The 17,413-nt window shown below is 50.1% G+C and overlaps 4 protein-coding genes across 4 annotated transcripts; 2 read left to right on the top strand and 2 right to left on the bottom strand.

Moving 5' to 3' along the window:
* Positions 1–14: 14 nt before the first annotated feature.
* On the bottom strand, positions 15–8,365 carry NECHADRAFT_46230 (uncharacterized protein; the record flags this gene model as incomplete). The annotated part of the gene is made up of 11 exons (XM_003046794.1): positions 15–1,166; positions 1,224–4,782; positions 4,875–6,643; positions 6,695–6,780; positions 6,840–6,910; positions 6,990–7,080; positions 7,146–7,488; positions 7,550–7,818; positions 7,892–7,948; positions 8,015–8,102; positions 8,174–8,365. The coding sequence occupies 11 exons, from the start codon at positions 8,363–8,365 to the stop codon at positions 15–17; spliced, it is 7,677 nt and encodes a 2,558-aa protein (XP_003046840.1).
* A 1,815-nt stretch (positions 8,366–10,180) lies between these two features.
* Positions 10,181–11,428, bottom strand: NECHADRAFT_83230 (uncharacterized protein; the record flags this gene model as incomplete). Its single annotated transcript, XM_003046793.1, has 5 exons — positions 10,181–10,287; positions 10,351–10,386; positions 10,674–11,150; positions 11,207–11,314; positions 11,410–11,428. 5 exons carry the CDS (start codon positions 11,426–11,428, stop codon positions 10,181–10,183), a joined length of 747 nt encoding a protein of 248 aa, XP_003046839.1.
* Positions 11,429–12,508: 1,080 nt separating this feature from the next.
* NECHADRAFT_26479 (uncharacterized protein) lies at positions 12,509–13,786 on the top strand (the record flags this gene model as incomplete). The annotated part of the gene is made up of 4 exons (XM_003046967.1): positions 12,509–12,706; positions 12,760–12,862; positions 12,907–13,312; positions 13,378–13,786. Coding segments are annotated over 4 exons (1,116 nt in total), but the record flags the coding sequence as incomplete, so codon positions are not given.
* An 831-nt stretch (positions 13,787–14,617) lies between these two features.
* NECHADRAFT_46286 (uncharacterized protein) lies at positions 14,618–16,094 on the top strand (the record flags this gene model as incomplete). The annotated part of the gene is made up of 2 exons (XM_003046966.1): positions 14,618–14,769; positions 14,819–16,094. The coding sequence occupies 2 exons, from the start codon at positions 14,618–14,620 to the stop codon at positions 16,092–16,094; spliced, it is 1,428 nt and encodes a 475-aa protein (XP_003047012.1).
* Between the last annotated feature and the right edge of the window lie 1,319 nt (positions 16,095–17,413).

Here is a 17,413-nt window from a genome sequence, read left to right as displayed (position 1 = left end):
AGATAATATATATACTAACTAGATAAGTGGGGAACAGTAGTGCTTCTGGCAACCACCAGCTCTCCAATCATCGAAATAGGCACGCCCCCCATGATATCAAAGACAGCCACTGGCGCAGCAAAATCGCGTCGAATCCAGTTGCGAAGCTCTACCGCCATCAAGGAATCAACACCATAGCTCGACAGCGGCTTTGAGACTTCCACATCCTCGGGCGAGATGGACATGGCATGCGCCAGCTTGGCAACCAGAGAGTTGATGACGATCTGGGCCTTTTCTTCTGGTTCAGCAGCAGCGCGGAACAGCGCCGCTGGGTCCGCTGCCGGTCCTGCGCTGGAGATGACCTCGGTGCCCAAAATTCGGGAAAAAGCTGAGAAGAATGGCCGCTCTAGTAGGGCCGGAGGTTTCTGTCCTTTGGCGAGGAAGTCGGCTGGCGTTCGTAGGCCCACGAGCATCTGGCTTGCTTCTGAACCGGTCGGATCACAGCACAATGTCAGGAGAGCCATCAACTCGTTGCCGTTGATCTGCTGCATGTCGTCGGTGGCGAGTCGCCGACGTTGAAAGGCGGCTGTCTCGGCGACAATGCCAATGTCACGCATCCAGCCAAGATCAAGGGACACAGCTTTCTGGCCATGCTCGACGCGGTAGCGTGCCAGAGAATCCTGGAATGTACAGCCCGCGGCATATTGCGAGGTTGCGGCTTGTCCTATCTGCCCGGCTAGAGACGACAGCAAGACGAAGAAGTCGAGATCCTTGGGCAAGAGACGGTGCAGGTTCCACGCCGTGTCCACCTTGGCCCTGACGGCCAGATCCCACTGAGCAAGCGTCATGTTCTCAAACAGGGCATCCTGCAGAACCAAGGCGGCGTTGATGCAACCCTTGAGAGGGGGCATTGTGCGTGCACACTCATCAAGTACGCTTGACAGTGCCAGCTCCGAGGCCACATCACACCTTGGCGCGACGACACAAACACCCTGAGATTCCAGTTCAGCAATGACGGCGGCTGCTTCTGGGGATGAGGCTCCGGATCTTGATGGCACGATGAGATAGTTGGCGCCGCGCGTCGCCATCCATTTCATAATGGCACGACCGATGCCTCCCAAACCCCCGGCGATGAGGTACGATGCGTTACTATCAAACTTCCACGGTCGTCGGTCTAGCAGGTATTTCTGAGTTGATGCAAATGTTAGTCTAGGATTGAACAAGGGATAAGAGATTGCACTCACAGGGACAATATCGTCTGGGCCAGGCTCAATCACAATGCGGCCGATATTCTTGCCGTTCTGGAGTGTCCGGAAAGCCTGTTCGACCTGGCTAGCTGGAAAAGAGCGCACCGGCGCTGGCGCGGCACCAGTGTCACGCGTGAACTGCATGACCTTGTGCAGCAGCTCAGCAGTGGCCTGAGGGTCCTCGATGAGGATCTCGCGTAGGTCCACGGCGGAGAAGCTCACGTTTCTCTCGAAGCAGGACATGGGAAGCCCCGAGTTAGCAATGATATCTGCCTTTCCGATCTCTATAAAGCGTCCGCGACGGGCAATGCAGCTCCACGAAGCCTGGAGAGCATCCCCAGAGAGAGAATTGAGCACAACGTCGACGCCACGCCTCTTGGTGACGCGCATGACTCCCTGCGCAAACGACGTATTGCGACTGTGAAAGATGTTGTCCTCGGGGATACCTAGAGCGTCCACCAAGAAGCGCTTCTTCTCCTCACTGCCAACTGTCGCATAGATAGACGCCCCTCGCATCTTGGCAACAGCAATGGCCATCTGGCCTGTGGCGCCTGCAGCCGAGTGGATGAGGACAGACTCTCCCTTTGCGACTCGTGCAACGTCGACGAGCGCGTGATACGCCGTCATTCCCGGCACGATGACTGAGGCAGCGGCAGCAAAGGACATGTCGTCGCTGGGTATCTTGATCACCGACGTTGCAGGTCCACGCGGGTTTCGACGCATGCAGCCAGGGGATGCCATACAGACCCGGTCACCCAGCTGGAAATTGTCATTGCAGCCACTGCCCAACCTGGTGACGATACCAGCGCAGTCGACCCCAAATGTCCTTTCCTCTAGGCGCCCTAGAGCCTGCAGGACATCACGGAAGTTGACACCCCAGGCCTTGGCTTCGATCTCGACCTCGTCAGCTGCCAGCTCCGTGTCGTACTCCAAGTCCTCGGTGAAGCATAGCGAGTCCAGTGTTCCAACCGTCTTGATTGAGAGAGACAACGCTGGGCCTTCTGACCAGGTACCTGAGTGGGAGTGTGGAGAGAGAAGGGCATTCAGCGCATCGTTGCCACGAACGTCTTCTGCAGCCCTGCAGGTCTCAAGAAGGCCGTCCTGACTAACCATATACTCGAGCTCCTCGGAAGATGGGTCAAGGAACGAGCTTAGGAGGACCTTCATAACATGCTGTGCCGAGACAGCTACTGTCGCATCCCTTGTCTCGATGGCAAGCGTGACGATCTTGCTTTCGGCCACTTCGAGTCGCAGCGAGCGAAAGAAGCCTTGGGCCAGGCTATAGAATTGTGATTGCGTGTCGTCGTCAATGCTTGAACCACTCACCCAGAGCAGCTTTCTGGTGTGGCGCATGAGATGCTGTACCCAGCCTAGTTTGCTCTCAGAAATGGCGTACAGAAAGGGACTGTCCAGGCTTGCTAGGCAAAGCACGACATCATCTCTTGCTGGTATGATCGCCTGGAAGTCCTGCATGGACATGATGCTGCAGGATTGTTCTCCAGACCGGGCACTCATCGAGTTGTGAATGTGGTTGGCCAGCTCAACTTGTCGTTTTGATGCCTCTTCGACAACCAACAGCACTTTGTAGCTCACATCCACATGGGCTGTTGCCTCTGCTTCCACAGCAGTCGACACGATGATGCTGCAGATATGATACCCCTGCCCCTCGTAATCCTTGAGCACGAGGTCGTTGCCCGAGTATCCGCTCGCTTGCAAGCACGTGTCCCACTGACTCTCGTTCAAAAGGGGCGACATCTTGCGCCATTCTTCACGCGCGAGCCACCACCCGGGGACAAGGCCGAACGAGAAGTTGACGACAACGTCTTCCGGCGCGACCACCTCCAGGATCAGCGCCCGCCCTCCAGCTTTGAGCGCAGTCCGCACGTTCTTCATCGTTCCCACCAGATCCGCCGTGGCGTGCAAGACGCTGCCGGCAACAACTAGATCATACGAGCCGACCTCGAAGCCCTGGCTCTCGAGTGTGCGTTCCAGGTCCAGGGTCTTGAAGCTTATGCGGCCTTCAAACGCCCTCCACCGTTCCCGTGCCCGTTCGAAGAACATGGGCGAGATATCAGTGTATGTGTATTCCGCCAGCTTCAGACCTCCGCTCTCCTTCTCGAGTGATTGCAGCGCGGTCAACACGTGCCCCGTGAAGCCGCCAGTCCCGGCGCCAACCTCGAGAATGCGCAGGCCGGGGTTCTCGTGCGAGGCGAGATCGAGAAAGTTGCGCAGCCGTTCGTCGCAGATCTGAGCAAACATGTCTGCGTAGAAGACGTCGGCCAGATCCGAATCAAAGATGACCTCGAGCGGATCCTTGGCTCCGAGCAGGATGTTCTTCAGCTCGCGCACCACACTGGTGTGTAGTTTCCAAGGTGGGTGTATGCCCTCGATGTGCTCAAGTCGCTGCTCAAGCTGTTGGTCGCTGATGGGCGCTTCCGGGTCGTCTCTCTGGCCTGGTTCGAGCGTGCTGATGTGGTGTCTCACCCACGCCATGTGCCGCTCCAGCGAGACGGGCACCTTTTCACGCTCCGCCACGGTCATGTTTCGGAGAGTCCTATCAAGAGCGACATTCATGATGGACGTTAGTTCGGCGTGGTGAGCGACCATGGTTGCGTCATCTTTGACGATGCTACCCTTGACGCAAGCTTGTGTAAGCTGCTGTGGATCGAGGAGGCCCAGCTGCGGTTTCCACTGGGCTTTGTGAAGAAGCTTTCTTTCTGTTGTGCTACCCTCTTCGGGTCTGGAAACGGCCACTGTAATCATGTGTTGGATAGTCATCAAGACTTTCCCATCATCGCTGAGCGCGTAGATGGTACCATCCTCGCCAGCCTCCTGATCCACGTTTGCAATGCCACAGCAGGCGAGCCTCTTGATCTGCGGGCTCTGCCATCCTGAGGCAGAGAACCAAGCGTCGACTATCCTGACGGGAACATTAGTGGCTGACGTCGAGGCAGAGGCTTGGGAGCTCGCCCGCAGCATGTGGAACACGTTGTCCAAGACGGCCGGGTGCACCAGGCTAGTCGAGTGGAACTGTGTCTTGGAGACGTCAATACGACCGACGGCAGTGTTCTTTCCGTCCCAGTGGAGGTCCTCCAGCAGCTGAAACCAGTCTCCATATCGCAGGCCGTGGTCAGCGGCGTTGCGATAAAAGACGTGGGAATCAACGGGCCTTGTGCAGGCCTTGACCGCACGCTCATAGCGGGCTAGGACGTCTTGGTCGACGAGTTTCTTCTCTTGTTGAACCCCAACTTGCAGAGAATCTTCCTCGTACTGCACTTGAATGCTCGCCAAGAAACACTGGGACCATTCCTTGTTGCGGTAGCAAAAGATTCGAATGTCGAACCACGTCGAGGACTTCTCGAATGGCTTCTGCACCGGCCGAAGCTCGACTGTCGTCTCTGTTCTGTCTTCCCACGTCTCTCCCACGACGATGGGACTCATGAAGCGTGCTTCCTTGACAGAGTAACCTGCAACCGTTCTATTCGCAGGGACCATTTGCTGCACCGCTTCCATTGCCATGACCAGCATGCCAGCCGCTGGGTACACAACAGTGTTGCTGACCTACGCACGTGGGTTAGGGGGATCATCTGCAGAGAGGCAATGGGTAAACGAGTGCTTACATTGTGGTCGGCAACCCACGGCTCCGACTCGGTGCATAGAAAGTTCCTCCACCTTGGCCCGAGGGGATTCCAGTCTGAAACCCGTTGACCCAAGGTCTCACCGACTACGGCACCACGCAATCTGTAATCGCGACTGATGCGTGACTCTGACCAGTATCTGTTGGAGTGGTCAAATGGATACTCGGGACAATCGACGAGGAAATGGCCATCGACGTCAAGTTGATTCACGGCGGCAATCGACACTGAATGTCCACAGGTAAACAAGTGCCCGGCAAACTCCAGAGTAGTTTCAACAGCGGACCGACCACGGTGTAGGACGCTCGCGTACCGGATCTTCTTTGCACGGGGACCTGCCGAGGCCAATGAGTCTGCGACGGGTCGACGCAGAGCAGCAGTCGGCCCAATCTCAACTAGATCCGTCATGTTACCCACGAATGCAGCTTTCCACGTAGAGGACTGCTGTGACAAGGCGCGGACAGCATCGACAAAGCGAACTGGAGACACCATGTTGTCCACCCAGTACTGAGCCGTAGCCAGCACAGCACGTGGAACACTGTTGCCAGTCACAGTGGAAATCATGGAACTTGCCGAGGACGTCGTGGCGGGTTCGAGGTGTCCCATCTGCTGCCTGTAATCGTCGGCAATGGCGAGCATAACAGGCGAATGATATGCCACGCCTGTCTTGAGCTTCCGGGCAAATATACCATCTTTGTCTGCCTGCTCCTTTACTGCGTCGATGGCACTCTCCGGGCCCGACAGGGTGCAGTTCAACGGGCTGTTGATGCAAGCAACACAGACGTCTGTGATGCCTAGCTTGCCAAGATAGTCTGGGACGTGATCCTCGGCGAGATTTATCGAGATCATGGCTCCCACTGTTGAGCTGGTGGCTCGAAGCTTGCCGGCGAGTTGGCCGCGGAAGTAGGAGACCTTGCAAGCTGACTCCAGCGACAGGGCCCCGATGGCATAAACAGCAGCAATCTCGCCTGAGGAATGCCCAATGACTGCCTTGGGCAAGATGTTGAAGCTCTTTAGGAGATCGACTAGAGCCAGCTGTATGGCTGTGGATAGCGGCTGGCTGTACTCGGGGTAATTGATGTTCTCGGCGTTTTGCAGCTCGTCAAGCAGCTGCCATTCACACCCAAGGCCATTGTACACTTTGCCAATCCGTTGCAGGGTTTCGGCAAAGATAGGATATTGGTGGACAAGATTCCAGCCCATACCGGCGTACTGTGCTCCCTGGCCTGTAAAGACAAAAGCCAGCCCAGCCTCTCCTGAACTGCGCACTGGCTTGGCCGCGGCGATGCTGATATTGTCGTTTGGTTCATCCGTGACGATGGCTGCTGCGCGCCAGAGCATGCGGCTTCGTCGAGCAGCCAGTGTGTACGCAAACTGGTCGAGTTTGACGGCGTCTCCAGCGACTTGGTTGTTGAAGAAGGCTTGCTGCCCCTCGACCATGCGCTTGACTGCCTTTTCGTCTGCGGCAGACCATACAAGGAGTCGAGACTTGCCCTGACCATGACTGCGATGATTGATGCCGTTGAGGGGTGTATTGGATGTCTCGTTGCGGCATCCATTGGAACATCCATTGACTGGACCGTTCTCGTTTACAGACGTGGTGTCATTCGACGCAGGTCCTGCCGCTGCCACCGTGCAATGATTACCGGTGATGCCGCGTTCTTGCAAGTAGTGATACGCGTCATCTAGCACAACGTGGGTATTGGTGCCTCCAAACCCAAACGAATTTACAGATATCCGTCGGAGCCCGTCGCTCGGCCAGACAATTTCCTGGATTGGGATCTTCATTTTATCAGCTCCCTGTTTTCTTATCAAGGGTGGGATCGGACATACAGCAGTATGGTAGAACTCGAGATCAATGTCGGGGTTGATCTTTTCAAAGAGCGCATGAGGCGGAATGAGGCCTTTTTCAAGGGACACTGCAATGCGCCGGCTTGTTGAGCAGACGAGGCTGGTTGAGGACGCAGGGTGTTCTTACCAATAGACTTGATGACACCAGCTAGCCCGCTACTTCCTTCGAGATGGCCGATGTTACTCTTGATCGAGCCTCTTTGAAGCTTCGATTAGCAATCTAGACACCTGGGTTGTGTGTTTATTTGTTCATATATAGTAGTCGCATGTCACTTACACGTAAAGGGGTGCCGAAGCGGATCGGGAGCTTCGGAAGACTCTTCCTATTGCTTTCATTTCGATTGGATCACCAACAGGTGTCCCAGTACCTATATCACCCGGTCATTTGTATGCAATTCGGAGGAGTGAGTAGCAAACAGACATTAAAGCCTACCGTGAGCTTCGACATATCGTGTCTTGTCAAGAGAGAGATTGGCCTTCTTGTACACATGGCGTATCAGTTCTTCCTGTGCTCTAGGGTTAGGTTGCGTTAATGAAGGTGTTTGGCCGTCCTGGTTCGAGCCAGTAGCTCGGATGACAGACCGAATCATGTCGTTGTCTCGTAGGGCAGCAGAAAGAGGTTTCAGAAGAATAGCAATGAAACCTTCTCCTCGGGCATAGCCATTTGCGCGATGATCAAAAGCCCAACACTTACTATCCGGAGACAAGAAGCCAAGATTCGATAGGAAGTGGGTGAAGGTCGGGGTGAGAATCAAGCTGGATCCAGTGACAAGTGCCTTTGTGCCGTCCGTGCCTGATTAGCTACCAGGAGTTACACGAAGAGAGTTGAACACGCACAGCCGATGATTCGCCAGCGCGCAAAGATTGGCATGCCATGTCCACCGCAAATAGACTGCTGGAGCAAGCAGTATCAACATGGACACTGGGCCCCCTGAGGTCAAAGTACCAGCTGACGCGGTTCGAAATGAGCGAGGGCGCAGTACCAGTGGCCGCTGTCCTTTCAACGTTTTCGGGGTCCTGTGAGAGCATCCTGGCCCAGTCGTCGGTAAAGGACGCAGAGAAGACGCCGGTCCTTGAGCACTTGAGCTTCTCGGCGGGAATGCCAGCTAAAAGTAACAAACAATGGCTTGTTAAAGATTGTGGACAATACTATGCGGACATTGATTCTCGCCAGCTCACCATTTTCGAAAGCACGGTAGGATGTTTCTAATGTCCATCTCTGCATAGGATCCATAGCTTTTTCACCGGAAAATGTCAGCTCGTCATCCTCATTTCCAATCTTGAGCCGGAGAAGGCACGCACCAGCTGCTTCCTTTGTCGAGATGGAGAAGAAGGGGGCATCAAAGGCTGCCGGGTCATCGTTGATAAAGTGTCCGCCATGGCAGCTAAACTACACTCGTTTCAAGGTTATGAGAAACAATACTCCTGATCAACCTCTTAAAACCGCATACGACAACGCACCTTGCTTCGTGTACCAGACACGAACGATTCAGCGTTGATGCGGGACTCGGGCCAGCGAGTCATCAAGTTTTGGCGGTTCTGCAGAACATGCCAGAAACTGTCAACGTCTTCAACGTCCTGGGGAAGCTTGAAAGAGAATCCCACCACGGCAATGTCATTTCCGTGGCTGAACTGATCTGTCGTTGAACCCATGGTGTCGGTAGCTTAGTAGAGGTGTTAAGAGGGGGATGTGATGGAGGAGTCTGCATGCGATGCCTGTCTGGGTTTCACTGACCTTACGTATTCAGTAAGGATCGTTCTAGTTCATCTCTCACTGACGGGACGAAAGACGTCTTAAATTCCCAGCGCTCTAGCATCCATTCTGCTTTGGGCGACTCACTCGATCCTTCTGGTCGCACCAAGGGGAGGCTGGCGTTTCGAACTACAAACACTTGTAGCCTACTTGAGAGATATACTAGGCCCTGGTTCCCAGTTTGGTTCCTGAAACAGAGTCTGCTTTACAGCCCTGTTCACCATACGAGCCAATGCCGTGTGCTAAAACAGGCAGGTGCGAAGGGATTTCCACGGGCATGGATTTGGATCCTCGCCGTACTTACAGGGACCGCCCAAAGTCTGACCCACCCTATCCCATAAGTCGGCAAGGGGCTGCAACCAGGGCACGACTGAGGGTTTGGTCTAATTAAAATGCGTGAAATAAAAGGTACTTTTACTGCCTGCTAATTCAGGTAATAATAAAAGTCCTAATAACTTAAAGAGTTATAAATTATAATATTATAAATAATAGATTTATACCTAGTCTATCTTTTAAGTAGTCTCTTTCTTAGCTTTTAAGTAAACTAACCTAAGGGCTTTTTTTATAGTTTTTTATTTTAATCTAATATAACGGAAAAGAGGTTGTAAAATGGGATGAATATTCTAAGCTAGGAAGAGAGCCCCTTTCGGGCTTATATAAGCTAGGTGGGTCACGTGAGAGGTCACGTGACCGACCCTTCCGTGAGGCAAGCTCCTTGCTTGCCGTAATAAGTGAGATATTAAAAAGTTATATAAACTTTTTTTTTAAGTAAATCTAGTTATATAAAAAAAGTTATATAACTCGGACTTAGGGCTTTATCTTAAGCCTAATAAATTTATTAAAGCAAACTTTCTTATATAGGTATTTCCTATTTAATTTTTAATATCTAAAATATAAAACCCTATAAGTATAATCTTCTTTATGCTATAACTTAGCTTTTTTCTATCTAGTATATATATATCTTATATAATTAAATAGCTCTAAAAGGGAGCTATCTAATACTATATATTTTATCTGAGCTAGATTAATAAATCCTAAGTAAATAGCTATAAAAGAATAGCTTTCCCTTAAAATAGTTTTCCTTCCTAAGTATAATATATACTTAACTAATATAAGCTACAAGACTACTAATTAAAAGCTAGCCCTTTATTATATATTTTATTTTATTTTATAACTCCTTATCTAGCTAATTAGCTTTTTATAAGGATAAATTCTATTACTTATTTACTATTTATTTTTATAATCTTTAAAAACTATATAGTTTTTATTTTTTAGTCTTTTATATATATTAAGGTTACTATAAGAATAAAGTAAGGTAAGGTATAAAGTATTACTCCTTGCTAATTAAAGAGATAATATATACTACGGGCATAGCCCGTAGGTGCCCTATAGGACCTAATTAACCCGTGAGCCTCTAACTAAGATGCGCATAGTTAACCTTTTGGCCTAATAGCCTAAGGTTATAGGCAATTAGGGCCTAGCCTCTCTTTTTCATAATAATATATTACTTTAAATTACCTTTTTATTAGCTAAATACTTTTTTAAAAAGAAATTTAATAAGAAAAAAAAATTAATTATATAGGGATTTTTAAGTTTTATATATTTAAAGTAAAAAGTTATAATTTTTTAAACTTTCTACTCCTTACAAAGCTCCCCTAGCCACAAGAGGTTACCCAACCACTAACAGGATTAGCTTTCGGTTAAACTAAGGCTACCTAGGTAACAGGGGTAAATTCCCTTAACCACAAAAGATCAGGGGTTGGAGTGTTCTGCGGATAGTTGATTCTGCGGGTTGGCGAGCAAGGGTCCTTGCCTTGGCTAACTGATTACGGAGTAGGCACCGGGGATTAATGAATCGAGAGATCGCTCGCAGGGGGACACTTACAGGCATGTGCACAGGGAGTATCCGTACAGTCCCGCCCTTGGCAAACTCAGTTTGCACACTTACGCTTGCAGTCTTGTCGGCGGTGAAGCGTAGCATTGCATATATCATGACATGTCATGTTCATTAACGTCTGATGATTGGACAGTATCTGGGATAAAAGTATGCAGTTGGCTCCTCATCCCCCCCTTCCCCCGTCATATCATGATCGTTTCTCCCTGCCCAGGCCGGACATCAGTCGCTGGCCCTCTCAATGCTGCGATTAATGGCTCGAAGAGCTCCTCTTAGCTCTTGGTAATCCCTTGGCCCTGGTACTTGATGCCCACGATCATGCACAAACACCTCGGCATTGTCGCAGAGCCGCGCCAGGGAGCCGTGCACATGTTCCGGAAGTATCCATCCGCGTTCGGCCCAGAGTCCGCTCAGGGGCGACTGGACGTGCTGGGCAGTCGTGCCAATCTCGTGCGAGTAGACGTGAGCTGTGGGGATATGGAGTGCGGTTCCGTCCTTTTCCGGATCCAAGCTTCGAATGTGGCCCTGCCGGAGCTCGTCTGGGTCCAGCGGAGGTGCTGCGCTGAAGAGAATGCCGCACTTGAAACTGGCATATGGTCGTCGGGCGTCCTCGAGAAGAAGGGTGGCGGCGACGATGCCTCCTTCGGAAAATCCCATGATGCCGTGGAATGGCCCCTGGCTTTGCACCACGCCAATGAGTCCGCCGAGCAGGTCTTGGTACTGGCCCACCTCTGTGAGCTCTCCCAGGTAGCCGTACTTGAGATGGTCGGCGACTTCGCAAGCCGTTGCATCTGCCGGAAGTGAGTACGAGAATGTATGGGTTACCCCGGCCGCCGTTATCGCCTACCGTCGTCCCCTGGATACTGAGGGATTGGTATGCTGCCGTTGATGAACACAAAATCGTGCTCGGCGAGCTCCTTGCGTATGCTTGCTGCCAGGGTCGGGGTAGTATTAGCTATGTCATTTCATCGTAGGGTGATTAGTGTAGGTTTGATGGGAAACCATTCAAAGCAGTTTACAATTGCTTCAAGACCGCCTTCCGCCACTCACCCGTCTGCATCTCAAACATCTTGGGTACGTCTTGGATTAGTTTGGTGGCCTTTCCTTTGCCAAGTCACGTCCAGGGATGAGGATGGCACGGTACCTGTGCACATGTCGCCCTTCCATGCAAGCAGAGGAAGCGCATCTTGGTGTGTTCGTGTCGTGGGGCCGATTCCGTGGTGTTGGTTGTGTCCTCTTGGAACCCCTGAAGATTCCTTGTAGAACGGAAAGCAACAGCTCCTTATATGCATCAGAGAGGCGCAAACGTCTTGGATTGCAACCAAAAAAAGGGCGATGTTACGCTTCCTTAGCAAAAATGAAAAGAAAATGGCATGGAACAGGTGCGCAGGTTTCGAAACCCTGCAAAACGGGTGGCGGGAAGGCCGTTGTCTTTATCACTGCAAAGAAAATGTGGCACCACCACGCTGGCATGTTCACATTCCGAGAAAAATAAACTCTTCAAGGGTCGGTCCTGGCCCCAACTCTTGAAGTTCCTTTGGCTACGCCCCCTGCTGTTGCTTGGAACGGCCTGGCATGAACGACCGAAGGAGCCCGTCTCGCAATGCGGGTACAGGGAACTGGTTGGAGCGTTCGGAGGAGCATCTGGACCTGCCGATCAGGGGCAAACTGGATGTGTCCACCATTACGAAGTAGTGGCGAGATCACGATCATGTTTCCACAATCAGAACGGGAGCGTCCCAACGGCCGTTTGACCCTGTAGTTTGAGGCTCAGGCGAACCTACCAGTCTTCCCCGGCCATAGCCAGGCCGCCGGGTGCAGATCACAATACTTCTTTTAGCGTACTGTAACAGTTAATCGCGTCGCTATGCTCTTGAAACTGAGACTTGGGTGCCTTTGAGGATTTGAGAGTTTGAGAGGCGATTCTCTCTCTCTCTCTATAAGTACATTTGCGGCCCGTATTCGGCCACCCGTTGTCATGCTCCCATCCTGAGCCTTGTCTTGGGAAGCTGGCCCCCACTCATATTATTCCACCATTCTTTTTTGTCACCAATCTTCCAACAAGAGGTCCGACCTCCTCCCGCAACCTCCCGCCAATATGGCTGCCGTCGACTTCACCAAGATGTCTCCAGAAATGCTGGAGGCTGTCCTGGATGGCCCGGCCATGCCTCCACCAGAAGGCGAAGTCAGCAACTTCACCGATCCTCCAAACCAGAATGGAATGGCTGTGGCAGTCATGACTGTGTGCATTGCTGTTGTGGTGCTTTGTCTAGCAACCCGAGCCTATGCTAGGCTCGTGCTGTTGAAAAGAGCACAAGCTCAGGAGTATCTGATTCTGGCTGCATTTGTGAGAAGCATTTTGACACTTTCCCTTCCTTAATCACTGCTCACAGGGTCCAGGGGTGCTTTGTCGGTTGGTCTTATTGCACCATGAGTTTGGTACCGAGCCCCGGCTTCTATGTTCACACTTGGAATGTCAGGCTTGGACAAACTGTCATGATGGGTTATGTAAGTCTGACTTGTGAAGAGTCTACTAGAGGAACAAAGAACTAACAACTACTCGCCAGCATGTTCACCTTGCTGGTGTCTTCTATTCAGTTTGCCTTCCTCTTCTCAAGATATCCATCATGGTGGAATGGTTAGGGATATTCTCTTCTCCAGGCACTAGGAACTGGTTCTTCTGGGTTTCTTGGATCATGATCAGCGTTCAGGTTGCGTTTGCAATTGCCGCCGTCATCGCCCTGAACTTGGCCTGCATTCCAACCAAGAAGAAGTGGGAGTTCTGGCTTCCGGGCAAGTGCATCAACGCTCACGATATCGAGACGGTCTCTGCCGCTTTTCAGCTGATATCCGACTGCATCGTTCTCCTTCTTCCACAGAAGGTCATCTGGGATCTTCGTCTGAGCTGGAAGAAGAAGCTGGGTGTGTCGATCATCTTCTCACTCGGTATCCTGTAAGTAGTATTCACGGACCTTCTAGCTCAACAGGCGACCCTATGCTAACCAACCTGAACCGCAGTGCTTGCGTCTCTGCTGCCTTCCGTCTCGCCGGCACCGTCCAATATGCCGAGGCCGTCGACTCCATTTACAATATCGGCCCCGTGTGCTTCTGGGCGTACGCTGAAATGACCTGCGGGTTCATCGTTGTCTGCGTGCCATGCGTACCCAAGATTCTCATGGAGAGTGGTGTCTGGCGCAAGATGAAGAAGGGTTTTGGCCAGAGTGTTACGGCCACCTCCAAGAGCCAAAGCGGTGCAACCACCGGGAGGTCTCAGAATATACGCTCCGTCAACAATTCATACACCGAGATTGACGAAACCGAGTTGAAGGACTTTCGATCCGAGTCGACGGAGCACCTCCGTCACGCTCCGGCCAAGGTAGAGCAGGGCATCAAACGTACTACTCAGGTGACTGTCACGCAGAGCTCGGATATTGCAAACGTCAACGAGACGAGATATGGGCACCAAAGGCAGTGGAGGTAGAGGTTTTACCGGTGCTGGGGCGGCGCCTCACGGCCAGCTGGGATATTGTCTCCCGTACATGGTCTGGAGTATTGGCTTATGATTCGTGACTTAATTCCATCCCTATTGTAAAAGAATAGATGTACTCTTTAGCAGATCCTCGTGGGCATGATCTCTGAACCTGGCGGAAGCTAGAATTGAATCGCTCCATTGCTCGTCCTTTCCGCAAAGTCATGATGTCTCCATGCAGGGCGAAGAAGAGGGCCTGGGGGAACTGGATCTCGTGGGGCATGTGCCAGGGACTTACTGCTACGCCGGGGAGTCGGCCTCGGCGTGTGCCCGAGGAAGATCCGGGCGATGAGAAGGCCGCAGTGGCTCTTGACAATGCCCGGGGCAGACCCCGGCCCCTGCCTCGTCGAACCTGGGTTCGTCTGGTGCCAGGGATAATGCGACAGAACCCGGCCAACCTGGGACGCATAAATGCTTCAACGTTGTGTGCAGATTATGTACGAGGTACACATCTTCCGGGACATGACCCGAGTGGAGAGGACTCACTCACCGCTTCAGCCCATCTGCTGGACGCTCCCAAATGGCATGGATCACCGCGGTGCCCTGAGGTTGTCCAGTTTGACCCCGCAGCACTGTTAATGATTGTCCTTTAATCAGCAGTCCCCCGCGATTCAAAAAAAAAAACCTGCCCAAGATGCCCAGATTCGACAGTTCACCTCCTCAGTAACACTTCGCGGCCGTTTTAGACACTCATCCTACACATCCTTCCTCGCCTTCCTCACAGCTACCATGCCCAACGTTGAGGAATTCCAGCTTCATCCTCTGGGTTGGGAGAATGACCCAGAGGAGGAGCGCTTCAAGATCTCCACGCTCGACTACTTGTCGGCGATGACCTACAATAACTATACTCTATTCTTCAAGCTGGATGACGCGGAGAAGAAGTCAGTACTAGCACATGCCTTTCCCAATGGAGTCACTGACCCTTGACAGCAAAGTTGAAGCCGTACTGAGGGAAGGGCTGGAAAGAACACTCAGCCAGACAAGACATCTTGTTGGGATCATTGAAAAGGACGGAGAGGGAGGCCACTCTTTTGTCAAACGAAAGGACAGCACAGTCAAGTTTGTTGTGCAGCATCTCGATTCACGCGAGGATGGTTTTCGGACCTTTGCTGAGATCGAAAAGGCTCACTTCGTGTCGCCCTTGCTTGGCGATATCAACGTTTTGAGCAATGCCCCAATGACCTACGGCGAAAAGCCAGAAGCCGATCCAGACAATAGTCCCGCTGTCGCCTCATACAAAGCCAACTTCATCCCGGGCGGTCTCATCTTCAATATGCACTCGCACCACTATAGCAACGACGCCCTCGGCTATGGCAACTTTGTCCGTCAGCTGGCCGAGAATTGTTATGCCATCACCAACAAGACAGATTTCCCTTCCTTTGACCCCAAGTGCCTCGACCGCAGCCGCTTCGTTTCTCCGCCTATCCCGGAGGAGTCGCAAGTCAACGCACCCCCGCGGGCAGATCGTCACCCAGAACACAAGGACTCACAGGCACTCATCTTTCACTTGCCCAAGAGTAAGGCTGCTGAGCTGAAGAAGGCAGCCTCGCCCGTCGACGGCTCCTGGATCTCCACGTATGATGCCTTCTCCGCTCTCACGTGGCGCGTCTTCTCTAGAATTCGTGCCCCCGTCTATAATCCGGACCCGGACTCCAAGCCGCTCTGGGCCGAGGGTGTCAACATAACAAAGCGTGTCAGCGATCCTCCAATGCCTGCCCGCATGCAAGGCAACCTCTTCTTCGCTCCCATGTCTACCATGTCCACCATACCGCAGTTAACGTCAGCCGAGATCATCTCAGAAGCGCCGCTCTCCAAGCTTGCAAGCTATTCGCGCCAGATGACCGACAGCGTCACCAGCGGGATGCTGGCGGGGGTGATGCAGATGCTTGCCCCTATCCGAAACAAGCCGGATCTGTCGGTTCGCGTCAATTCCTTCCCGCCCATGACTTTGGTCGTCACCGACTGGCGGGATGCTGATGTCTGCAACGCCGACTTTGGCTTCGCCAAGCCAACCGCCTTCCGCCACTTGTTTGGCAAGGCATTGTCAGAGAACATTGTCATGGTCTACGCGCCACGCAATGGACCAGCTGGTGACGATGAAGGAATAGAGGTGCAGTTTGCATTTGAGAAAGAACTTACAGAGCAGCTTATAAATGATGCAGAGTGGAGCAAGTACTTTGAATTCAGAGGTATTGATTCAGAGTGATCTAAGTAGAAAGTAGTAATATTTAGATCTACTATTTTGCGCGCCCCCCCTTTTTTTATATATAGCTAGGAAAAATAAGCCTATACCTTTAAAAAGCGATTTATTTCTAAGTTTTCTAATATTTATTATTAGTATTATTTTAGTATTATAGGTTTTTATTTAAGGCTTAATATATATTATTACTTTTAAACCCTACCTAGGGCTTATTATAGCTAATTTATTTATTAGCTTTTTATACTAAAGCTATAGTAAAGGATAAAGGATTTTTTTATATTACTTAACTAAGAGGCTAGTAGTTATTTAGGCTAAAATACTATCTAAGCTTAGTGAGTTAGGGGAAAAGCGTGCTAAGCCATTTTAGGCTACTAAGTAATTTCTTATATATAGAAAAAGGAAGTAAAGGTCATAGAGCCTTACCTTTATTATTACTTTTGCGAGCCTTAATAATAAGACTTTTAGGCTCCTTCGCGGGTTATATCTTTATTACTAGTAATTAATTAATTACTCTTATTATTTTATATTAAATTTGCCTTATAAGAAAATATATAAGATCCCTCTTTAAAAAGACCTTAAAAAGAATATATAGAAAATCCCTTCCTTTAGCTATATAATTTAATATATTTTATTTCTCTAATAAATCTAATGCCCCTATATAGGATTTTCAGTACTTTTATCTTTCTAAATTATTAGTATATATTAAGAAAGATATATATTATTTAATTAGGTAAGAGAATATACTTCTATGCTACTAATTAATAAACTATAAATATAATTATTACTACTAGGCTATAAGAAAATAAAATATTAAAACTATTATAAATAGGAAAAAGGTAAGAATTAAAGAGACCCTAAGAAGCTATTAATTAAAAAGGGAGATTAATTATAAATATATCTTACCTTTTCTTAACCCTAGGTTTAGAGATATTATTTAATTAAATTCCCCTTAAGAATTAAGACTAAGATAAACCCCTAGAATACCCTACTAGAAGTAAATATAGGGAGATAAAGGTATCTACTTACTATAGATATAGAGGGAGACCGCAATAATAATATATTATAAATATAAAAAATAATATTTCTTAATAAGATTAATAATTTAGCCTTACTTAAAGTATAATATCTAGAGTTTTCTAAGGGAATAAACTAAGCGTACTAGGTTTATTATTAATAGAGAGTCTCGGTATTACTATATAATAGGGGAATTATATCTTAATAATAAATTAAGAAGGTCTTAAAGGTAATTAAAGTCTATTAATAGCTTAAGGGCTAAGTATCTATCTAAGGTATAATAATTATTATATATATATAAGGGGCCTTAT

Source organism: Fusarium vanettenii, assembly GCF_000151355.1.
Source record: "Fusarium vanettenii 77-13-4 chromosome 8 genomic scaffold NECHAsca_17_chr8_1_0, whole genome shotgun sequence".
NCBI classification, from domain to species: domain Eukaryota; kingdom Fungi; phylum Ascomycota; class Sordariomycetes; order Hypocreales; family Nectriaceae; genus Fusarium; species Fusarium vanettenii.
Note: the sequence above shows the minus strand (reverse complement) of the source record. Positions and strands in the feature narration are given on the sequence as shown.